The sequence below is a fragment of the Pongo abelii genome, chromosome 1, assembly GCF_028885655.2.
Source record: "Pongo abelii isolate AG06213 chromosome 1, NHGRI_mPonAbe1-v2.0_pri, whole genome shotgun sequence".
In the NCBI taxonomy this organism is placed as follows: Eukaryota; Metazoa; Chordata; class Mammalia; order Primates; family Hominidae; genus Pongo; species Pongo abelii.
Window position 1 is genome coordinate 22,511,084 of NC_071985.2, and position 26,005 is coordinate 22,537,088.

The following is a 26,005-nucleotide window of genomic DNA, read 5'->3' on the forward strand; positions in this document are numbered from 1 at the left end:
CATTGATTAATGATTGGCTGTACATTGTTGAACTATAGGGTATGAGTTATGGTGTCCAGAATATGGCATTGTTGGGTTAATTTATAGCTATTGGTGACACTCAGTCTGGAGTCCACATAGCTGGTAGATTACTTAGCTCAATTAGGAGAATAAGATGTGACTGCAGTCACATTTCAGTGCCTCTCTGGCCCTGCTTATTTAAAGGGGCTCGCATTTCTCATAAAAAGTTTCTTTTCTTTCTCACATCTCATGTCTTGGGGACTCCACTCATTCTGAATCTACACCCTTAGCCTAAGAGGTTTGGTCAGTGTTGTGCAGATCAACATTTTGCACCTTCTGATGGGATGCACTGAGAAACATTGTTCTTGTGGTATTCCAGCCAAAAATGAATTCTTTGAGACTAGTCATAAACATCAGATGGCCCCAGGTTGAGTGTCACTGTACATAATTAGAGACCTATACCTTATAAAACTGTTTTGAGAGATAGGGAAGACTGAGGAACTGTTCTAGACCAAGGAAAATTGAAGAGACATGACTACTAAATGCAACACATGTTTCTCAGTTGGATCCTGGGCTTCATAAGAAAAGGAGACATTGTTGGGATAACTTGAATTGGGTCTGTGAATTCAGATGGTAAGTTTTTTAGTAATGTTAATTTTTTAAATTGAGAGGATTGCTTCGTGATTATGGCAGAGTGTCCTTGACTTCGAAAGATACACACTGGAGTATTTAGGGGTAATAGGGCATAATATCTGCAGCTAGCTTCCCTTCAGTGGTTCTGAAGAACACTAACGAAATCAGTACATACACAGTAATAGAGAAAATGCAGTAAAATATTAACAATTGGGGAATCTGGGTTAAAAGGATACAAAAATTATTTGTACTATTGTAACTGCTAATAATAATGAAATTATTTCGAAGTAAATTTTTTAAAATTTCTGAACTCATAAATTCTAATTATGAACAAAATGTTTGGAATACTATTGTTAATCAAATTGATAACACTAGGAAGTGACTCTGGCCTAATACAAAATAAAGGCCCAGCAACTTTGTATTTTGTAAGAATATTGTGGTGGAAATACACAAAGAAAAGTATCTAATTTGGTCTCAAACTAATTTGCCTTTGGATGGAACGTAATGCATGTGAAGCAAATGGCAATTATTATTTTCATTTTGGTCCATTATCAACCTTGATGAGACCTTCTCTGACTATATAATCTAAAGTAGCCACCCTCTCCCAAATACTTTTTGCATTGCCATATATATATAATTTAGAACTTATTATCTGAAATTAGTTCATTTTACTCACTTTTCATTGGCAGTCCACCTCTACCAGAATATAAGCTCTGTGAGAGCAGTAGCTGTCAAGACCTACAACAATTCCTTGGCACCTAGTAAGCACTCCATAAATATTTGGTAAATGAATGAACAAATCAGTATTATTGTAATATAAATTCCTGGAACATGCTTTCACCAGGCCTGTCATTACATATAAACAAGCTGTATTCTATGGGGACAATATTTCTGCAGTTCAATCTGATATTTTGTGTTTTATGTAACTATTGGAAAAATAATTTCAAGTTTTCAATTGACCTTTAATTCCCTTTTTTCCTTTTGTGTTTTGAATTGTGTTAGTCAAAGTGAAAGGGAAGAATTTGAAAGTGAGTTCAAACAACAGTATGAACGAGAAAAAGTGTTGTTAACTGAAGAAAATAAAAAGCTGACGAGTGAACTTGATAAGGTGAGTGATTGTCTCATATTAATTGAGTAGTACATGCTAGATGTTCAACACTGATAGGAATTGTCGGTATAGCTTTATATTTGGCATACATTTTTGTTTAATAGTCTTTCTCCTGAGTTATGTTGCTTCTATGATATACGCAGTTCTTTGTTATAATAATCTGATAGGAGTCTTCTGAAGAGAGAGTTTTGCTTATCTCCTTTTATTCTTTGTCCCATTTATTTTTTTTTGAGCCTCTTATTTCACTCTCCATCCATATTAGTCCATTTTGGGGTTACTATAAAGGAATACCTGAGACTGGGTGATTTACAAATAAAATAGATTTATTTTGGCTTATGGTTCTGCAGGCTGTACAGGAAGTGTGGTGCCAGCATCTGCTTCTGGTGAGAGTCTCAGGAAGCTTTCAATCATGGCAGAAGGTGCAAGGGCAAGGGAGGGAGCAAGAGAGAGACTGGGGAGGTGCACACACTTTTGAACAACCGGAACTCAGTGAGAACTCACTTATCACCAAGGGGATGATGCTAAACCATTCATGAGGGGCCTGCCCTCATGATCCAATCACCTCCCACCGGGCCCCACCTCCAACACTGGGAATCACATTTCAACCTGAGATTTGAAGGAGACAAACATTGAAGTCATATCACCATCTGTTCTCTTTCTTACTCTTTTCTTTCATATATTCATCATTTACCCCATCATGGATGGCTAAGGTCAGGCCAAGTTAAGGCTGTCCCTTGGCAAGAACAGGGACAATTAGGCCTAACCTGGAGAAATTGTAACAGCTGATTCATATTCACAAAGAACTGGTAAAGCTAGAAATGACACCAGGGTAGGTGATAATCTAAAGAAACCATCTCAGCTTAATTTCTAGCTTGAATACAGAATCATGTATTGAACTGAGAAGTAGCCATATTCATGAACAAAATTTCAAATACTTAAAGGATTTTTTTCCCCACTTAGTATCTCAAATTTCCCAACTTTCCACCATTCTGCATTTCTTGTGCTAATTCCTAACAAGCAGTTGTAAAAATCCTAATATTAACCAGAAGTTTATTGTTTGTTTGTTTTGATACAGCTCGCTCTGTCGTCCAGGCTGGAGTGCAGTGGCACAATCTCGTCTCACTGCAACTTCCGTCTCCTGGGTTCAAACAATTCTCCTGCCTCAGCCTCCTGAGTAGCTGGGACTACAGGCGCACACCACCACACCCAGCTAATGTTTGTACTTTTTAGTAGAGACGGAATTTCGCCGTGTTGGCCAGGCTGGTCTTGAACTCCTGACCTCAAGCAATCCGCCCACCTCAGCCTCCCAAAGTGCTGGGATTACAGGCGTGAGCCACCATGCCTGGCCTCATGAGCCATTGCGCCCAGCCCAGAAGTTTTAATAATTCTACTTAAATTTAAATAAGAAGGGCTGGTTAATTGTATTTTATAATGATATCCAGTATTTTCCTCCAATAAAAATATAATGTTCAATTATTAGTTATTCCAATAACAGACTGAAAGACCTTGACTTGTAAAATAGAGACTCTTCCTTCTTTTTGTTTTCTATATAGCTCTGTATTTCTCACTATTTTCCCCATGATTATTTAGCATTTAAAATGCTAAATAAGTATTTAAAACATTTTTTAAATGACTGCTTGTTTTCTAAGCCTTTAAAAAATGACTGGTTGGAAACTACTTGAGAAAGAATACTGTTCGTATCATAAAGTCTTGTAAAGCCAACGTACACAAACATTGTAGAAAGTGGCTGAACAGTAAGTAATATAAATTGATTTTTTAAGCCATGAATAGTGCATGAACTTTATTGTATAACAGTTATTTCCATTGAAATAAGACTAACAATATTTAAACTTTGTCCAAGCAGGTCACATAATTGTTATTTCATGTGTTGACCAATTTGATTACAAAATTTAATGTCATTTTGTCCTATAAGACAGAATTTTAAGATTCTGTTGAGTTACCTACTAAAAGATGTTATTACATTTTAAGAAAAATTGTATTGGAAAATAACTTGAATGTAGATCAAATTTTTACATTCAATTATTGGTTTAATTTCATTGTTAGCCATACATTTCTGCTGAGTTTATCCAAAATATATATTTAGAAAGAATTTTTCAAAACTTCTCATTTGATTAAAATTGTGTTGCAGTCTAATACATCCATGAGAAAGGGACATACTTAGGCCTAGTATACGTAGTGAAGCCTCCTTGATGAGGCCTGAAGGATAGTTTGTTTAAAAAAAAAAAAAACGGAATTACCCATTCTTGCTAAATTGAAAGATAGGTAGGATATGAGTAGCACTTTAAGAGCAAATTCATATGGTAGGTAAATATTTAATGTCCAGTGGTTACAGGGCAATATTTATTCCTGAAGAAATGGGGGAGATCTGGAATCTGTTTCCATTTGAACCTCTGCTCTGTTTCTCCAACTTTTGTTCAATTTTTGCATCTCTCTCTTCTTAATTCTCAGTCTACCTTTCCCTTTTTAATTCTGTCTGTCTCAGTAGTGATAAACTGAACTTCACTGCACATCTTCACTTTCCATTTATTCATTTTCCAATTTGGTTTGAAATGGGTAGTTTCCCCAAGGATGACCACAGAAGCATTTGCCATTGCTACACCAACTGTTCCAGTGGGAACCAGCTTGAAGAGAACTGGATCTCTTCTTGACAGAATTACAGATACAGAAGTCAGAAAGCAATTATTAGGTTAATTTTGAAAGGCATATATTGTAGATTTTCACATTTTTAAACTCCAAAAATGAAAACGTTTAAATGAATTTTTAAAAATTAGATGACATTTTTGTAAATCTTATAAGCCCCACTTTTTATTAAAAGATAATTCATTGCTGGCTGGGCACAGTGGCTCACGCCTGTAATCCCAGCACTTTGGGAGGCCGAGGCGGGCAGATTGCTTGACGTCAGGAGTTTGAGACCAGCCTGGCCAACATGGAGAAACTCCGTCTCTACTAAAAATACAAAAATTAACGTGGTGGCACATGCCTGTAGTCTCATCTACTTGGGACGCTGAGGCAGGAGAATCACTTGAACCCAGGAGGTGGAGGTAGCAGTGAGCCGAGATCGCACCACTGCACTCCAGACTGAGCGACAGAGTGACAGTCTGTCTCAAAAAATATATATATATATCATTGCAAATATAATTAGCCATCTGGTTTCCCTGAATCTCATAACAAATTTTTAAAAATTAGCCATTTATGCAAGTGAGTAAAATTAATTGTTTACAGTAAGAAAAGTTGTAATTTTTTTTTAAATTTGTTTTGTTTTTAAAATATTTCAAAAAATGTGGAAAATATTTAACGTGAAAGTTACCCATAATGTGATCACCACAAAAGAGGTATTTTAATTTTGTATGTTCCTTTCCGGGTATATCCTTATTATTACATAATTGCAATCATGTGTACAATCCACTTACTAATCTGCCTTTTCACTTAAAATGTTAAGAGCATTTTTTCGTATTCCTGTGTAGTCTTCTTATAAGTCAAATGTGTCAATGTACAAATAGTAAAACCTCATTTTCAAACATGAAAAATGAACTAATACTTAAAATTTACTATGTGCAGGTCATCTTCTGAATTACTTCATATAACTCATTTAATTTTCACAATAACTCTCTAAGGTGTACCCTTTTGTTCCTGCCATTTTATAGATCAAGAAACTAAGTCAAAGAAGGGTTAAACTACTTTCCCAATCACAAGAATAAAAAGTAGGATTTGAATACAGGTAGTCAGGCTCCAGAATCCATGCTTTTATTTGGTAATAATGCAAAGATTAACTTTTTTCTAACCAATTCCACATACATTAAGCAATCTATTGAAAACTACTTGTCACTGTTGTAATATGACAGTGCAGAGTTTGCATTTTCCTCCTTCTCTTGCAGACCTCCAACTGAAACCCCAACCACAAATGTGGAAGGGCTATAAAAAATAATGGTAATCCAAAATGGATATTAGTGCAGGAATTAATGAAGAGAAGATGCTGCATATACAACTCTCAGAAACAGCTGATAGACTTCTGGCTATGCTAATATGAAGAAATTGATTAATCTTCTAAAAAAATACTAAAAAGCAAATGCAATTGTCAAAAACAACCATTTCAGAAGTCTTGGAATTAACCAGAGGAAGATGACAGCTACAAAACACTGCTAAGATAAATTAAGGACTATCTGAACAAATAGAGAGATAAAGTATGTTAATGGATTGGAAGACTCAACACTGTTGGGATAGCAATTCTCCCCAAATTGATCTATAGGTTCTGGGACATCCCTGTCAAAATTCTGGTAGGCTTTTTGTTGGAATTCACAAGCTTACCCTTAAACTTACAGAGGAATAGAAAAGACTAAGAATAGTTCAGATATTTTGAGTAAAGTTAGAAGTTGGAGGATTAACACTATATAATTTTAATACTTGCCATAAAAATGCAGTAATCAAAAAGATGTAGTACTGGCATAATGAAATGAAATGAAGAGTCCAAAAATAAGCTCTTACATTTATGGTCAGTTGATTTTTCTGCAAAAGTGCCAAGGCAATTCAATGGAAAAAGGATAATCTTTTCATATAGTACTGGAACAATTGGATATCCATATGTGAGAAAAAATGAACTTGGATCCTTACCTCATACCTTATACAAAAATTAACTCAAAGTGGATCACAATCTGAAATATAAAAGGTAAGCATAGGAAATCTTTGTGATTCAGTGTTAAAAATGTCAAGATAATGACATTAAAAGCACAGTGCATGAGAAAAGACTAATGATAAACTAAATTAAATCATTCAATGATTTAATTTATTTAATGATTTAATGATTTAAATGATTTAATTTAATTTAATTGATTTAAATGATTTAAATGATTTAATTTATCATTAAAATGATTAATCATTAAATGATCGATTTAATGATAAATCGATCATTTAATGTTAAATGATAAATTAAATGATAAATGATAAATTAAATCAAAATTTAAAAAGAACATTAAGAAAATGAAAAGCCATGCACAGATGGGGAGGAAATATTTCCAAATCATTTATCTGGAAAAAGACTTGTATTCATAATACGTAAAGAACTCTTAAGGTGGACGTGGTGGTTCATACCTATAATCCCAGCACTTTGGGAGTCTAAGGCGTGAGGATCACTTGAGCCCAGGAGTTCAAGACTAATCTGGGAAATATAGTGAGACCTTATCTCTACACAAAATCTTTTTTAAATATTAACTGGGTGAGGTGGCACATGCCTGTAGTCCCAGCTACCTGGAAGGCTGAAACAGGAGGATTTATGTGAGTCCAGGAAGTCAAGGCTGCAGTGAGTGGAGATGACACCACTGCCCAGAGTTTGACCCTGTCTCAAAAAAAAAAAAGGAAAAAAACCTCTTAAAATATAAACAACTCAGTGTTTTAATGGGTAAGAAAGCCGAATAGACATTTCATGAAAGATGATACATGAATAACAAATAAGCACATGAAAAGATGTTTGTCATTAGGAGAATGCCACTTAAAACCACAGCAAGATACTGCTGTATACCCTTGAGAATGGCTATAATCAATTGGAGTGACCGTATCAACTACTGACAATGATATGGAGGAACTAGAACTTATACACTGCTCAAAGGAGTATAAAATGGCATAGCCCTTGTAGAAAATAGTTCCAAAAATTCTCAAAAAGTTAAACATATACTTAACATACAACCTGGCAATTCTGTTTACTGAAAAGAATTGAAAGCATAGTCCCCTTAAGACTTACATATGAATTTTCATAGCATCATATTCTCATAATAGTAAACAACTGGAAACAGTACAGATGTTTATCAATGGTGCATGGATAAACAAAGCATACCATACCCATATACTAGAATACCAATCAGCAGTAAAAAGGAGTGAACTTCTGATACATGCAACAGTATTGAGGTTCAACTTCAATAATCTAAGTGAAAGAAGTCCAGTACAAAAGACTACGTATTCTGTTATTTCATTGATAGAAGATTTCAGAAAATGCAGAACTACAGAAACAGAAAGCAGGTCAGTGACGCCTAGAGAAATCAGAGTGCGGACCAAGATCAATTGTAAATAGGCATGGGGATATTTGTTGAGTATTAGAAGTGTTCCAAAACTGGATTGTAGCAATCACTGTACAACTGTTTTAAGTTTGCTAAAAATCATTCAAGTATACACTTATAATGGGTGAATTTTATGTTATATAAATTATACCTCAGTAAAAGTGTAAAAAAAAACTGGTAAACTGTATTTTCAGAGGCAAATGGCACACCCTAAGGTACAAAACCTAAATCTCTTGTTTGCAATAGACAAATCAGTATGTGCCAGCAGTGAGTGATAGCTTCCCTGGATCTCATTTCCTTTTGGGAAGACAAGGAGGTTGGAGGTAGAATTAAATGGAGTATTACAGACAAACTCTATATGCATAAAACAATTTGTTGTTGTTGTTTTGCCAGAGGGGAAGAAATGAAACTTTGCTTTGTGATTTGTGCCAAAATTGCCTATCTCTGCACAGAAATACAGGTTCAAAATGCACACCAATAAAATCCTGTGTCATTGGTAGGATTCCTAATAGCTTAGAATTGAGAGTTGGCAAACTATGGCCTCTGGCCAAATCTAGCTCCCAGATTGTTTTTGTCTGACCCACATAATAAAAATGATCTTTACATTTTTAAATGGCTATTTTTAAAAAGAAGATGACGATGATGTGAGATTTTATGTGGCCCACAGAGGTGAAAATACTTGCGTCTGGTTCTTTACTGGAAAAGTTTGCAGACCCTTGACTTAGAACCTGGTTGTGGCCTGTATTAGTTAGGGTTCCACAGAGAAACAGAACCAATAGAGTGAGTGTATGCGGGAGGTGGGGGGTGGTATATGTATGTGTGTTGGGAGCAGGAGAGATTATAAGGAATTGGCTCAAGTGATCATATAGGCTGACAAGTCCCGAGATCTGCTTTGGGCAAGCTGGAGACCCAGGAGAGTATATTTTGTAGTTCCAGTCCCAAAGCTTGGCAAGCTTAACATTCAGGAAAAGTTTCTGTCTCGTTTCAGGTCTGAAGGCAGGAGAAGCTGATGTCACAGCTGATGTTCCCCCCTACTATTGGTGCAGTCAGCCTTTTTGTTCTGTTCAGGCCTTCAGTTGATCACACGGGGCTCACATACATTAGGGAGGGGGTTCTCAGTCTGCCAATTCAAATGTTATCTTATGCAGAGACACCCTCACAGACCTACCCAGAATAATGTTTGACCCAATGTCTAGGCACCTTGTGGACCAGTCAAGTTGACAATCATATGGCCCTTTTATCCCTAAAAACCTGTAAATCCTCTAGGAGCAACTTATCTTCATCAAAGTTGAGTAATCAAGAAGAAACTAGCACAGTATCTCTACAAACATACAAAAAAGGAAGGAGTAGTAATAAATAACAGATGAGACCATTTATCAGAAAAAAATGTAGCGATGAAATAAAATAGTATGCAAATATTTTTTCATTAATTTTTTTTTTTTTTTTTTTTTTGAGATGAAGTCTCACTCTGCTGCCCAGGCTGGAGTGCAGTGGCACGATCTCTGCTCATTGCAACCTCTGCCTCCCGAGTTCAAGCGATTCTCCTGCCTCAGCCTCCCAAGTAGCTGGGATTACAGGCATGTGCCACCACACCCATCTAATTTTTTTTTTTTTTTTTTTTAAGCAGAGATGGGGTTTCACCATGTTGGCCAGGCTGGTCTCAAACTCCTGACCTCAGGTGATCCTCCCACCTCGGCCTCCCCAAATGTTGGGATTACAGGCGTGAGCCACTGCACCCAGCCTTTTTCATGAATTTTCTAAAAACTTAAAGCAAGAACTTTTTGCCTCTGTGACAGATTAGCTTACATCCTACCACCTCACCAAGAAGGGCCATAAAGCTGGATTTTAAAAATAATACTATACAAATACCACTTATAGTATTCATCTGTAAGAAGTCATTGGAGTGACAACAAGGAAACCAGGACTTTACTGACCAAGATCCTAAAGGGAAGAATAGTATAGAGCAGTGAGCCCAACATTTAGTGCCACTTTTCCTCTTTAGGCATTTGCAGATATGAAAGCAGAAAAACCTCAGAATCCAGGACGTTGAACATGGTATTCCACAGTTTTACAAGGCTGGAGAGAGAAAAATGGAAGTGCATTGCCTATCAAGTTGCAGGATCCTTAGTAAATAATTCAAACTTTCAGTTGAACCCATTGAAAGCCTACATTTTAGGAGTAAGGGTGAGTAAGAAAGATGAGTCCTCAGTGACTGAAACCCAGCCTCCAAGTATTTCAATCTTTGATCTATCTTTACTCTGATTGCCTACCAAAAGAAAAAGTAAATACTCTATGGAGGAAGATATTATCCAGAGTCTTAAAATTATCTAAAATTTTTATACACGATATGTGGCATGCAGTAAAAAATTACCAGCCATATCAGCAAATACAACCAAATCATTGAAAACCAAGAGAAAAAATTCAACAGCAAAAACAAAATCAAAAAAGGGAAAATGAAAACCAGGCAGTCAGTAGAAACAGACCCGCAGGAGTTCCCAGTATGAAATTTTTATGAATGGACTTCAATCGTGTGATTTGTTCAAGAAAGTAGATATATGAAGAATTTCAGCAAAAACTGGAATCTATACAAGACTGTCAAATAGAATTTCCAGGAGCAAAAAATAAAATAACTAAAAGACTCAATAGAACATTTTAACAACAGATTGGAGAGAAACAAAGAAAAGGACTGCATATGTTAAAAAAAAAAAATTTAGACTAAAGCATAGTCAGGGATTAGAAAGGAGGATATAAGACATAGAGGATGTGATGAAAAGTTGTAACATACGAATAATTGATTTCCCAAAAGGCAAGAAGAGAGAGATGGTGGCAGTGCAATACTTGAAGAGTGTTTATGGCCCAGAATTTTTCCAAACCTATGAGAAACATTTAGCCACAAATTCAAGAAATACCCTAAAAGTGAAATAATTAATAGAAATCAGACCCCACTTAGACAAATCCTAGAAAAGCGGCCAGACACCAACCAACATAAAATTCTAAAAGCAACCAGAGAAGAAAGACACATTGTGTTGAAAGGCGTGAAACTTCAACTGAAAACTGACTTCCCAACAGAAAAATTAAAAATGGAATTCAGAAGAAAAAGAATGTCCTAAAAGTGCTATAGTAAAATAACTGCCAACTTACAATGTTATTTACAGCAAAAAATGCCTTCCAGAAATGAAGGCAAAAATTCAGAATGTGGAAAACTGCAGGACAACCTACATTCTTTTCTTTTTTTTTTTTGAGACAAAGTCTCGTTCTGTCACCCAGGCTGGAGTGGAGTGACGCAATCTTGGCTCACTGCAAACTCCGCCTCCCAGGTTCAAGCAATTCTCCTGCCTCAGCCTCCCGAGTAGCTGGGACTACAGGCGCATGCCACCACGTCCAGCTAATTTTTTGTATTTTTAGTAGAGATGGGGTTTCACTGTGTTACCTAGGATGGCCTCGATCTCCTGACCTCGTGATCCACCCTCCTTGGCCTCCCAAAGTGCTGGGATTAGAGGTGTGAGCCACCGTGCCCGGCCAGGACAACCTGCATTCTTCAAGTCAAAAGAAAAATAAAGGTGTTGCATGGGAACCTATAAATAAAATAGACTTAAAAGACGTATCAGGCCAGGCGTGCTGGTGCATGCCTGTAATCCCAGTAGTTTGGGAGGCCACAGCGGGCAGATGGCTTGAGCCCAGGAGTCTGAGAACAGCTTGGGCAACATGCCAAGACCGCAGCTCTACAAAAAATTTAAAAAATAAAAAATTAGCTGGATACTAATTTTTTTTAGCTGTAATCCCAGCTACTTGGGAGGCTGAAGTGGGAGGATCGCTTGAGCCCAGGAGGTGGAGGTTGTAATAAGCTGAGATCACAACACTGCACTCCAGCCTGGACGACAGAGTGAAAACCTGTCTCAAAAAAAAAAAAAAAAACATATGTCCAACCATTAAGCTGTGTTTTCTTATTGGTATCATGATTCAATTTAACAAACTTAAGTTTTGTGATATGTTGAAGTAACTGGAAACTTGAACTATTACTATTTATGTGATGTTAGGAAATTTGTGAAATTTGTAGTATGATGCTATTGTGGTTGTATTTTAAAAGAGAGATCCTTATTCTTTAGAGATACATACAGCTATATGTATGGATAACATTGTGTGATGTCTAGTATTTGTTTCTGAATAATACAGGAGGAGGGGATAAGAGAACAGGCATACAGGCCAGGCGTGGTGGCTCACACCTGTAATCCTAGCACTTTGGGAGGCTGAGGTGGGCTTATCATCTGAGGTCAGGAGTTCGAGACCAGCCTGACCAACATGGTGAAACCCTGTCTCTACTAAAAAGACAAAAAATTAGCCGGGCGTGATGGCGCACGTCTGTAATCCCAGCTACTGGGGAGGCTGAGACAGGAGAATCTCTTGAACCCAGGAGGCAGAAGTTGCAGTGAGTTGAGAACGTGCTGTTGTACTCTAGCCTGGGCAACAAGAGCAAAACTCTGTCTGAAAAAAAAAAAAAAAGAGAGAGAACAGGCGTACAAGTGAAACAAGACTGATGTTGAAGTAATCATTGTTGAAATTAGGTAGTGGGGCTCATGGGAATTCATTTATATTTTCCTCTATTGTATATGCTTGAAATTATAAGCTTTTTTAAAGAAAAAAAGATGACATAAAGACATTTTTGGACCAAAAAAAAGAAAGCTATTACCAACAGAAATAGGCAATTCTTAAGCCAAGTAGAGAATGTTCACAGAACCAAGTCACTGTAAGATGTAAGGGAAAAGCAAAGATAGCAGGAGAATTCAGAGTACTTGATATCCAAATTCAGTGAGCAAAAGGGATTATTATAGTAAGACAAGCATTTTTGGGTAGATGATGTTGAGTAATCAAATTTGACAATACCTGTCTGAACACCTCGAATTATTGGTCCTAAAAGTCATGCATGTCTTAAAACTACCTTTCAGCTTACTACTTTGTATGAGAACTTAAGTATACACAACCAGCAGTTAGAAGAAGAGGTTAAAGATCTAGCAGACAAGAAAGAATCAGTTGCACATTGGGAAGCCCAAATCACAGAAATAATTCAGTGGTGAGTGCTCTTTTAAACGTTTTTTTGTGGATGATTGTGAGTATGTGGCCAAGTTGGTGTGAATTCCAGGTGGCTACTAATAATGGTTTTTATCTCATTTGTCAGCTATGATAAATAAGTTACTCTGAAAAGCACAGTTTTATTACTGATCTGTTGTGTTCTACTGTGTTTTCTGTTAAGTTCCTCTGTTCCCTAACTCTAACAAATGTCCCATACCAGCATTTAACACAGCTTCATTGAAATCTGATTATCATTACTTTCTAAGAAAATGTTACCACCTCCAGAGTCAAAGTTGGAATTCATCTGCTACCTATGGATGTTTCTTTCTAAGACCAAAACTCCTGTATTTGTGAGTATTTTAAGAAATGGAAGGCCTGCAAAAAATACTTAGAAGTTAAAGTACTGTACTGTTACCTTCTATCATGATTATACCATATTAATTCACACATGGCATTTTTAAAACCTTAAATGGTTACATTTTAGTTTTATCAACTCTTTCTCAAGCTCTTGGGATTTAGTTTGGAGTATTCATCTTAGTAACCTTCATATTCGTTTATTAAACGATTATTCTGGTGCTGGTAAAAAAATTTCATATTTTAATAATACATGGAGAAAGTAGAATCTAATGAAGACTGTATTTCCAAGTAAAAATAGGTAGCTTAACTTTTTATATTTATTTAACTTTTTAAATCCTTTTTGGCAAATGGCAGGTGTTTAATTTATATCAAAACAAATACAGGTTGAGCATTCCAAATCTGAAATCTGAAATGCTTCAAAATGTGAAACTTTTTGAGTGCTGACATGACACCACAAGTAGAAAATTTTAGACATGACTTTGTGATGGGTCACAGTCAAAACTTTGTTTCATACACAAGAAATTATTATAAAACATTGTAAAAAATTACCTTCAGGCTATGTTTATAAGATGTATATAAAACACACAAATTTTGTGTTTTGTCTTGGGTCCCATCCCCAAGATAATCTCATTATGCATACTCAGGTATTCCAAAATTCAAAAAAAAAAAAAAACACCTGAAATCCAAAATACTTTTGGTCTCAAGCATTTCACATAAAGGATACCCAGCCTATAGTTTCATCATATATTTGTAGATCAATCATTTCTAGGGAATTTTAATTCCTGTATGCATATTTGGTTCAAATGTTTTTCCATTAAGAGTTCTTATGCTTATAATGTTTCTATTCAGTGCATATAAAGGGAATATGCAGATGGTGGAAATTTATTTGGGTTCCAGACAGTACAGTTATTGGTTCATTAATTTACATCCATATCATCAAGTCTGCATTTCTGAAGCAAAATCCATTTTAATCTTTAACCAAGTTTATAATGTCAAAAATTATGACTTGCCATTTGTAATTCTATTTTTATGTTATCAAATATATATGTAAGAAGGAGCTGAAAATGACTTTTCAGAAGACAGAGTCAAAACCTGTGATACTAGACTACTGATTTTTTCAAGTGTCTGGCATGATGAGTTCAGCTGGAATGGGAAGTGGTGCTAGTAATGGAAGGAAGCTTTCAATGTGGTCTTTGTAGAAAGGGTTAATAGAAAGGGTGAAGATGAAAGTTTTATATGATGCCACAAAACACCCAGTATACACTTTTCACATTCAAACAAAATATGCAGAAATCAGAAATACAAGGAAGTCACTTTGCCTGGAAGCTGTTATTAACCCTACTTTTTATTTAGAAATGGACTAATAGATAGCAGATTGGCAAAAACCCAAAGGGAAAAAGTAAAATATATATTCCCTGTTCGACTTTCTTACCTACTTGAAAGTTAACTCTGTGAGATACAATATCCAAGCTTATAAAGGTCAGAAGACTGAGTTATTTTCATTTTTTGAGTTTAGTATACAGATTGAGTATTCCTTATTCAAAATGCTTGGGACCGGAAGTATTTTGGATTTCTTTTGGATTTTGAGAAGTTTGCATTATACTTAACAGTTCAGCATCCCTAATTCAAAAATTTAAGCATCTTGTCAGTACTCAAAAAGTTCCAGATTTGGAGGCATTTCAGATTTTGGATTTTCAGATTAGGAATACTCAACCTTCTTTTAAAAAATGTAATGCTCAAACAACATTATAGGACCTCATGACATATATAGCACTTTAAATGTTTCCTAGAACAAATGAACAGTTTTAATACAAAACAAATACTGCAGTATATAAAACCTTATGTTAAGTCACTTCTAATGGCTCTTGAACTCCACCTTCTCTCTCTTTTGCTATGAAATATCATTGAATAGATACTGACTTTTTAAAAATAAGAATGTAGTGTTGAGAGAATTATCTCAGACTGGTTGCTCCAGAAGGGTGGGAATAATCAGTTAAACTAGACTGTGTGTTCTGAAAACCCTGAGTTTAGTAAAATATCCTACACCTAGTTTGACCAAATGGGAGAATTTATGTAAAAGAATAGTAGGAAATAAGAGTAATAAAGTTACTGCAACACAGTTGTCATGAATACTAAGTAAGAATTTTACCTTCACTTATTTGTAAGATGGAGAAGGTTTTTGCAAAGGTAATGGTGTTAATTAAAATGATAATTAGGCAAATAGCTCTTAACAGTAATGTTCAGGATGAAGTAGAAGTTAAGGTTGAAAATAAAGTGAACAAATGCAGGAGACATTGTGAAAGAAAAATCTATAGGACTTAATACTATTTACAAATGAAGGGCAAGAGATGAGGAGAAATTAGTATTCCTGAATTGTGAGTTAAGAAGGTTGAGAAAATGATGGCATCATTGAAGTAGGAAAGTTAAGAGGGGTAACCACCCTTGGGGAAGATAATACAATCAATTTTAGCTGTTATTTTATTTTGTTTGTTGGTGAGACTGAGGTGATCCTGAGGCATCTTAGTAGAGATTTCTCATATGCTTTTGAAAAACTAACATAAAGATTAGGATTAGAAATGTAAATTTGGGAATTAAATTCCTTGTGAATAAGGCCAATGAAGTGGTTGAGATCTTTTTAAGGAGACAAGAAAGAAGGAGAATGGTAAGGGTTATATTATAAAAGCTAGATGAAACAGCTCTGTAGAAGAACCAGGAGAAGGGTTTAATAATTACAAAGCGTTTCAGTAATGAAACCTTTGTCTCTCTTTATTTAAATCCACTCACATTATTTGAAACATTCTTCATTCAGTAATGCTCATTCTTGTATAGTAATAGCTTCTATTGATTAAAACATAAGAGTGTTCCGTTCATTAGGCTGGAAATTCACATGTATTCTTATTTAGTTATTACACCAGTCTTGTGAGATAGGTATTTTTACTATCCCCATTTTTATAGGTGGGATAACAAAGTTAGAGAAGTAACTTGCCCAAAGTCACACAGCTGGTAAGCACCAGAGCTAGGATTTGAAACCAGGTCTATATGACTTAAGAATCAAAGTTCCTAATTACTATATATGCCCCAACTTTTCAGGAACTGTCCCTTATTTTTCTTTTCAATATACCCAATGTAATGGTATTTAATAAGTATTAACTAATTGATAATTTGAGAGAACTTGGAAGGGAAGGATTAAATGTGCCAAGAGAACACATAGATCTAAGTTGGCCTTCTGTAGTTGAGTTTTACAGATTAGCTTCAGCAAAATAGTTGAGGCAGGAATTAGACCTCGGGAAGTATAGAGTAGTGAATGGAGGGTTTAATACTAGAGCAATTGCATGTATGGAGTATAACAATGAAAGAGGGAAAATGGAATGTTTGGGGGATTTGTCAGTGAGGAGAACAGGGAACTTTTGGATTTGGTAGAGTTGTACATGTTTCAAGGAACCAATGGAAATAATGAAATTGAAAATATAAGGTGTAGTAGGGAGGGTGATTATGTATAGTAATAATACCTATGTTATTAAGAAATATTTGAATGATTTAGCCAAATAAAAGATGAGACACCTACCTCTAAAACTGTTTTTAAAAGTTAAGAGAATGAATATGAGTAAACTTAACCAAATGGCCTAGAAGCAACGAGCAAGAGATAGTGTTGGGGCCAGGTGCGGTGGCTCACGCCTGTAATCCCAGCACTTTGGGAGGCTGAGGCGGGTGGATCACCTGAGGTCAGGAGTTCGAGACTAGCCTGGCCAACGTGGCTAAGCCTTGTCTCTACTAAAAATACAAAAATTAGCTAGGTGTGGTGGCATGTGCCAGTAATCCCAGCTACTAGGGAGGCTGAGATAGGAGAATTGCTTGAACCCAGGAGACACAAGTTGCAGTGAGCTGAGATTGTACCACTGTACTCTAGCATGGGCAACGGAGCAAGACTCTCTCTCAAAAAAAAAAAAGAGAGAAAGATAGTGTTGGGATTGGAGAAAGTAAGATTTTTTTTAATGAGGTTGAAAAATAGACAAATAGCAATGATTATGAAAAGGAGTTGTGTGAGACCTAGAGTCCAGTGGAACTTAAATGGCATGAGTTACCCTCCAAACCAGTAATTTTCTATAGCCAAGAAAAAGAAATAGGTTTAATCAAAAGTTAGGAATTAGTGGAAGACTGCAGTTGTAAGGTGTTCAACATGTAAATAAATGTGTTCAACATGTAATGTGTTCAACATGTAAATAAAAAGCAAAGTTAGAAAAAAGATTGTCATATAAAATTCCAAATAAAGTCAGTTTACAAGAGGTTGATTTCCAAAGTTAATAAAACACATTGGACTTCACAATTTCTTGCAAATGTGCATAAACTAAGATCTCTGAGCTATGGTAGATACTAAACCAGCACTAGGTGAGACCTGTTAGCCTGGGCACTTAAAGGATAATACAGTTTTCTTTATTGTTACTATGTAAGTATCTTTTTTGTATTCTAAAAAAGATAATCTTCCTTCATCCCAATCTATTCTCTATACTATAAATCAGGTAATTAAATGAAAAGATTGCAGTCACTTGTGGTCAAAGAATTTTAGAAGGACACAACCCTTGCTACACAAACATTCTTAAAATAATTTCCAAAACCATTTTTCTTTAACAGGCAATAAAAATATGTACACGTACGTAGAGCCTAGGAATATGTAACTGTCCCTAGAGCGGACAACTTCTTACCATGGTTTTATTACATCTCCATATTTTCTTTTGCTTGTACTCCAAAGACAACCTCCCATCTAAGAGAAGAGAGCAACAAGCCTCTTTTAAAGGGCCTCTTTAAGATATATATGAATTTGACTCCTCGGGAGTTTACATTCTAAGAGATACTAAAGCAGAGCTCAGGAGTTAAACATGTCTGCTGTATGCATCAGTTACATACTGATTTACCTGAAATATACTTTCCTCGTAGCTTCAGTGACCTGGATTTTATCTGAAAACAACCAGCCTGCACAAAGACAAATTGTCTTCCCCAGAGTGTGTTAGAATACACTTGTGAGCATTGCAAATTTCAACTCCATTTTTTTTGTTTGTGCAGTATGGCTTTCTGTGTATACCAGTGGTTTTCATCCTTCCTGAGAATAGGACCTTCTTTTGTAGATTTTTGTAGATATGCTAGACTCCTCCCCTCACCTTCTCCCCACTTGAGGGAAGTGTAAGAAATGCAGACGTTTTCTTGAGAAATTCTAAAATGTGGAATTTGTCTTACCAAATATAATTTGAAAACTTTCTATCTAAAATTATAATTGTATCGTCAGCTAGATAGCCTTAAGACAGTAAGTAGAAATTAGGTTTTGGTAGACTTTAATCTTCTCTCTCTGTCATTTTGTTGATCATTTCAGAAAACAGAAGAGCTTAATTACAATATAACCCTGATTTTTGCAGAATGTCCTACATTAAACTTTCTAAATTTAATATACACTTCAATTTTAAGAATGGTATATTGTTTTTATGATATAAAATGGCAGAATCCAATTGCGAAATCTTATTTAGAAAACCTCACACGTTCGTGCATCTGTGTTGTTAGATTTAAAGAGTGTTAATTCTGTGTTTTAAGGGTGAAGTTTTAATAATTTATCAGCTATGAGTAACTTGGACTTTTGTAAACATCACCAGCTCTACCACGTACATGAAAGAACAGTTCCATAAACCTCTTCCCAGTTGTTGACAGGTAGTATACTATGGTAGACCTTTTCAAAGAAATTATTTAAGACTATCTTTGAATTTCCTATCACTTATTTCTTTAGGAAGCTTTAAAATAACATATATTGCACTGAAGCTTTTTTGTTTTACTTTTGTACTTTGTCTTTATATATTCTAGGGTCAGCGATGAAAAGGATGCACGAGGGTATCTTCAGGCCTTAGCTTCTAAAATGACTGAAGAATTGGAGGCATTAAGAAATTCCAGCTTGGGTACACGAGCAACAGTAAGCTTCTATGATTTTGCATGGAGGCTTATCATATTAGAAAAAAGAGATTTAAAAAACCTATAATAAATCCAATTACTTGTATCAGTTTGTTTAGACTTTGAGCCTACTAAAGAGTTTTTTATGAGAAAACTATTAGTTTGGGTCTTTTCCAGTTTAGAAAAACATAACACACAGCTGGTTAACTGTAATAATGTAAATGTTAAAAATAGGATGGAACTAAAAACACAGTTATTATTTCATAGGATATGCCCTGGAAAATGCGTCGTTTTGCGAAACTGGATATGTCAGCTAGACTGGAGTTGCAGTCGGCTCTGGATGCAGAAATAAGAGCCAAACAGGCCATCCAAGAAGAGTTGAATAAAGTTAAAGCGTCTAATATCATAACAGAATGGTGAGATTGAATAATATAGTCCCACTAGAATAATTTCTAAGTTTGTCAGAATTATTTGGAAAGAAGTTACATGTTTAGTTTCCATTGCTTTCTTTTAGAAAAATGATGGTCAAATATGTTATGAAGATTTGAAAATAACTAGATGCTTTTAAGCCTTGTAGACAGTGATGAGGTTTTAATATAGCCTTGTTTTCTTCTGGCTTGTCCATAAAGTAGAATTAATAGTATTAAATAATATGCCATTATTTAATTTTCCTCTTACAAAATTTAGTTGACTCTCAAATTTTATTAAACCTAAAATTCTCTCATGTTTAGGAATATTATATTTGTATAAAAATACAACATATGGTGAGAACAAAATATAATCATTTGAAAATTGTGGCCTCTACCATAGGTCTTTTATAAATGAAAATTCTATTGATGGCACATTTCATAATGGTATAATATCTTTTAAGTATAATTATTGTTTTTCATGTTTCTTTATGTATTTAGGAAAAGTATATCCCACAGTCTCTGAAGCAGTTAGCTAATGAACACATTTCCTCAATTCTTGTCACAACGCTAGAATGAATCATACTCTGAATACATAAACGATTTCACAATTAGATTGATTATAAACATGGTTCAAAATAAGCCAGTTTAAGTGACATAGAGGAACAATAGAAACTTCACATCACAAGTGAAACTACAAATATGAAAATCCATTGACTGCTGAGAATACCAAAAGTTCCAAAAGCCTGAAAAGAAATGCAGGCCCATGAATTCAGTTTTTAATGGTGTGTAGTCATAGTCCTTAAACTGCAATTGTCAGTCTTTTTAATCAAATCAAAGGCCAGATACGTGATACCTCTGTTGGATTATAAACTTTTGGTTTATAAGCTTTTTGCTATAAAGAATGCAGACATTGTATGTTTTACTTAAATGTGCTTATGTGGCATTGAGGAGGGGAAAACTTTTTCTGGAGAAAGTGAATTGATCCCAGCATAAAGAGCTAATGAATGTCATTCTCTGTGTTGTAATTTGAAATAAGTAAGATCTTTTCTCCTTACGCCTAGGACATATGAGTTTACATATTGTTCATAAGTCAGGAAGATGAGCCAGTTTGAAAAATTATAAACTTACTCCTGTATATTCTCCACTTTCATGGTTGCCTGTAATGGTATAATATCTAACAAAGTCTGACAGAATTCTAAAATTAACCTTTGATTTTGTAACATTTTTGAATTTAATAATTTAGTTCAGGGTCCACAAATGTTTTCTGTACAGGTTCACTTAGTAAATATTTTAGGCTTTGATTAGCCTCCATCACAGCATCTCATCTCTACTGTTGTAGTGTAAAAGCAGCCATAGTCAATACTTAAATGAATGAGATTGGCTGTATTCTGGTAAAACTGTTAATCTACATGAAAGTAGGTAGCAGGCTGTATTTGTTCTTCCTGCAGTAATTTATAGTCCCCTAATTTACCATGCCTGACATTTAAACCAAGTAAGTTTGGCTACATCCAAGATGGCTCACTAACCAGCAATAAAAATTAATGACATTTTTCCTTTTTTCTCCTTATTTAAGTAAACTAAAAGATTCAGAGAAGAAGAACTTGGAACTACTCTCAGAAATCGAACAGCTGATAAAGGACACTGAAGAGCTTAGATCTGAAAAGGGTATGGGAGTGTGTGTTTGCCTCACTCAGGACTTACTGTTATGTTATAAATATATTTTATTACTGAAGAATCAGTTCATTTCATAGGTGGGAGAATTGTTGACATAAGCAATTCTGGCACTCATTTATGAATATATGTGTGTATACATGATGCATGTGCATACACACACATTTGGAAGACTGGCCTCTGAGTCATTTTGTTTTACTTAATATGCATTGTTTAGAGATTTCATAGTAACAGAAAAAGACACTTTGCCATAAATTTGACGTTTTTTTTCAGTGCCATGGACTACTTCATGAATAACATTTTTGTGATTGGAAAAAAAAATTTTTTTATAATGTACTTTATAATATTCTCAAATGCTATAATATGAGGTTATCACTCTGACAATGGCAATGTGTGTTAACATTCAGAACTTGGTAAGGGTACTTGAACAAGTATTTCTTAGCACTTTTTTATGTGCCTAGAATGTATAAAAATTGGGAGAGGGGATTCACTTTCAGGGTAGTTGAGGAAACAATGTATGAAATAGCTGAAGATTAATTTAGTATTAATGGAGCAATTCAGTAAGGAAAATTTTGGGGGGCATTTTAATGTCTTCTTCCAGTTTGACACTTAAATTGCTTGTCCTGTAGGATATCCCGGATTTATTACCATTTTCTTGAAAACTTTACTTGAACATTTTTCCATTCATATGAAAGCTTAGTCAGAGTGCTTGATAGCTGTATTACATGAACTTCTTAAACTTTCCTTAATGTGGATGTTAAGAATGTGAAGATTTAATAAAAAGAAATTCAGATATTTTTAAAATAAAGGGATATCTTATATGCATTTATTTGAAATTGATTTTCCTGACAAAGGCCATCACTGAATACTGAACTTGTTAATGGGCTTTTTATTAGGTCTAAGTGCTTTCCTATCATTTCTCAGCCATGCAACACAGTGAGATAAAACTGGCGGAGTCTTTGCATCTGCATGTAAAATGATGGAGAACAGAGAGTAATCACATAAAGAAGCTAACATGAAAAAGCCTTTACAAATAGTTGATGCTCAATAAATTCTTGTGGATTGAATTTCTTAATTAACAAGAAAAGGAAGGAGCCCAGAAAAAGTGAATAGTAATTCAGATTAGGAGCACAAGCCATCATGCCAAAATGAAAATCAAGCTAGGTTTTAATGAATGAAAATTTGAAAGAAGATACATTATTTAGTGAGGAAAAGAAAAAGAATTCATAAGACATGGACAACTCGTGGCCCTAATGGCAAATAGGAGAGAGACTAGTGCAGAATATGACTTGCACGCCAGATGACATTGATTGCATCATTTTTAGAATAGACCTAAACTTGAAAGAGACTTAAGTTTATCACATTGCTTTATGAAGACATGTTTACCACAGCTTTTTAATTTGGATTTTGAATATTGCAGAACAAAATTTTATTGTATAACATAATGTATACTACTACTTCAGTAATATAATGTGATATTTACATTATGAGGGCAAGGATGTTTTTAATGCTTCATTTACTATTATGTCCCCAAGTGTCTAGAACAGTGTCTGGCACACTCTCAATATTTGAATGAATTTCTGAACATGTTGCCTTACCTGATAACTGTGTTATATTATTAGATAGTAATATGAAAAACTCAAATCAACTGATGTCAATTCCTAAGGATATGGAAGTAAAAAATGTAGGATTGGCTGTTTTCTGGTTTTTTTCTACCTAGTCTTTTTATTTGTATGTTTTAAGAATTACTTGGGAAATTGTGCATTTAAAGTTAATGCCATAGTCAAGAGATATGTATGAATTTTAAAAAATTCATCTGAGAAAAACTGGGGTTTGGAGTCTTCATCCTGTCAATAAAAAAAACCTGAAATCAGATTGACAGTTTTTTTGTAATTAAGTGTATTTGTTTCATCACTGCATTAATTTCTTATAAAGGATTATTCTTATTAGTGCATACTCTATGCTTTGATAAGAGTATTTCAAAACAGAAGCCTGTTTGGTGTTGAATTAGCTTAGAAAAATCAGATATAAACAGACTCCTATTTTTAAATTCTCTCAAGCTTACCAAAAGATTTAATGTGGTTTTTTATTATTTACTATACACAAAAAGAAAGAAACTCAGTAACGTAAATAAGCATTTCATGGAAACTGATATAATTGAACTATTAAGTGATATTCTAGGAAACACTAGTGTATTTTAGTTTTGTTTAAATGTAGAGTTAATTATAGTGATCAACTTTGAAATACAGTAGTTTGTGAACTGCTTTTAGTAGATTCAGACAGGGAAGGTTATCCATTAAAATCAGTTTTAAGTGTTGTAGCCTTAAAAAAAGTTGCTGCTGTCTTCTAGGTATAGAGCACCAAGACTCACAGCATTCTTTCTTGGCATTTTTGAATACGCCTACCGATGCTCTGGATCAATTTGAAGTAAGTATTAAACATGTCACATATCCTCTGGGGTCAATTTAAAATTCACTTTGTAATTTAAAGTTCACTTATAATAAAACCATTTTATTGCTTCCCACATCAGAGAACCTAGAATCTTAAATAAACAAAAACATATTAGCAGAGGAATATGTTCTGCATTCTTATGGAGACTATAATCCCACCTCTGTTTAACAAAACATCTAAGAAAGATTTAATCATGAGAGTCATTATAAGATTTAAAAGCAATTTCATCTCCCTTAAGAAACATTAAGAGCAGAACAAATCCCAACTTTTGAAATAATTTGACAATTTTTTTATTCTCCAAAGCATAGTGCCACAATAAAAAGTGAGAAAATGTCAAAGCTGACAATAAGGTATTGCTGGTTCTTATTTCAAATCAATTCATCCTTTAAAAACTATACAGTAAGAAATGCTTTTTGTTAAAAGGTATTACATAGACTCTGTTAGGCATATCACACAGTAATGAAATTGTGATTATGTAACTCTTGGTCATTCCTTGGTATTTAAATTCTTTGCTTTAAAAAAATCAGCTTACTGTTATCAAGTATATTTTTGTCTCAGTAAATTTAAGTGTGATTATATCTTTATTCAACAAATAATAATCATGTAGCTTTGTGCAAGGCACTGTTGTAAGTGCTGGAGATATAGTAGTGACCAAAATAGACAAAGTCCTTCCCACTAGAACTTACATTCCAGTGGGAAGAATTAGAAGCCTCAGGAATTCCATTGCTTACTTTTAGTTGTTACTTCAAAAGTACTTACATTTAATTTGATTATTAATTATTTGTCATGAGCTTCATTTTATTACATTTTGGGCACAGTATGTGAATTGTGTTTTGTTCCTTTAGGAAAAGGAAAAATAATCACTCTTTAAAAAGTAATTAATGAATCTCTTAAGTTTCTCAAGAACAATGATAGTGACTGTTTTTCTCATTTATTTATTTGAATTAATGTCATTTGCCTTTCAATTGTTTTACAAAATTTTTGATTTATTATTAAATTGCTTCATCCATATTTTCTATTTTTTTATTGCTGTATTCGTTAAATAGGATTCCTTTTCTTCTTCCTCATCTTCACTGATTGATTTTTTGGATGACGTAAGTCTTTGATTTTCAAACCAATGCATCCTTCAGTAAAAAAGATCAGTGAATTGATTTGAAGAATTTGCCTAGTAATGCAGTCAGTTTTAGAAATACCACATTTGAAAATTTATGTGAGCCAAAATATGCTTCTTTCTTATCTTAAATATAATGAAGGATTTATCAGTATTAAACATAATGAAGTAAAAATTTACTTTGAAAAATGCTTTGACTGTTGTAGAATCCCAGTATTTTCAATCTTTGTAAGAATTCTAAAACTAGAATGCTTATTTAATTATTGTTTTATATATATATAAATAATTGCTTATTTTTATTTTTCCTGGTGATTTCTATTTTACTTTACCCTTTTCTTTTCAGCACTTTACTGTTTAATTTCTATGTTGGTTAAAAATAAACCTCTGGTGGTATAATAAAAAAAGTTACTTTTAATTAATTTCTCCAATAGGTTTTATTGTATGACAATAATAGAGTACTGATTTTAAAATAAATCAATGTTTGATTTATTTCTAATGCTGACAGAATTTCTCTTCTAATGTGCAAAGTGATTTTAGTTAACATATGCACTATGTGCCCTATAAATTGACTGCATTATCACTTTCTCTCCTGAATTCTATCAGTTTAATAATTTAGAAGTTCCTGTTAAATGTGTATCATTCATTCTCTTTACTACCTGGCATAACATTCTCTCTATTCCACATTAAATGGCACAGTAATTCTTGTCCTAAAGCATTTATTATCCTGTTGAATATTTAGTCTTTACAGAAATGGGGAAATAAAATGGATTCAAATGCAAATATTGTACATAGAACTGTTTTAAAATCGGGAGATTTTTAAATGTTTTATTCTTTCTGTTTTGTTAGGATACTTATAGTCAGAAGAGTAGTTAGCATAATGTTCTGCTAAAGGAACTTCTTGATCTAGATGTTTAAAAATTATTGAACAAAAAAGTGATTTTGAATATGCTTGCAATATTTATACTGAAGTTTGCACATTTTCATTCTAAACAAAGTGTTTTGCTAGTCTCGAAACAAATAATTACTCTGGTTAACTCTATAGTGTGATAAAAAGAGAACTCTCCTCGTGTACAGTGGTATTGCATGTTATAATCTGCTGCTCAGGATATTAAAATACTCAATATGGTATTTCCATACAGATATTATTCACCTTAAAAAGAAAGGGAAGGAGGTTTGAGTAAATTATTTTAGTTGTTCTTTCCACTAG

The 26,005-nt window shown here is 34.2% G+C and overlaps 1 protein-coding gene across 16 annotated transcripts in view; it reads left to right on the forward strand.

The window, feature by feature from the left end:
* Positions 1-26,005, forward strand: part of CDC42BPA (CDC42 binding protein kinase alpha) — a 331,875-nt gene that overhangs the window by 228,681 nt on the left and 77,189 nt on the right. For 10 of the 16 annotated variants that reach the window (XM_054519311.2, XM_054519266.2, XM_063724982.1 and 7 more), the window contains 7 exons: positions 1,636-1,741; positions 12,750-12,874; positions 19,072-19,177; positions 19,423-19,571; positions 21,139-21,230; positions 23,587-23,663; positions 24,734-24,781. In XM_054519311.2, the coding sequence (XP_054375286.1) occupies positions 1,636-1,741; positions 12,750-12,874; positions 19,072-19,177; positions 19,423-19,571; positions 21,139-21,230; positions 23,587-23,663; positions 24,734-24,781 (703 nt within the window). The remainder of the gene's footprint in view (positions 1-1,635; positions 1,742-12,749; positions 12,875-19,071; positions 19,178-19,422; positions 19,572-21,138; positions 21,231-23,586; positions 23,664-24,733; positions 24,782-26,005) is intronic. The other 6 variants (XM_024248084.3, XM_024248085.3, XM_063724988.1 and 3 more) reach the window with 1 other exon arrangement.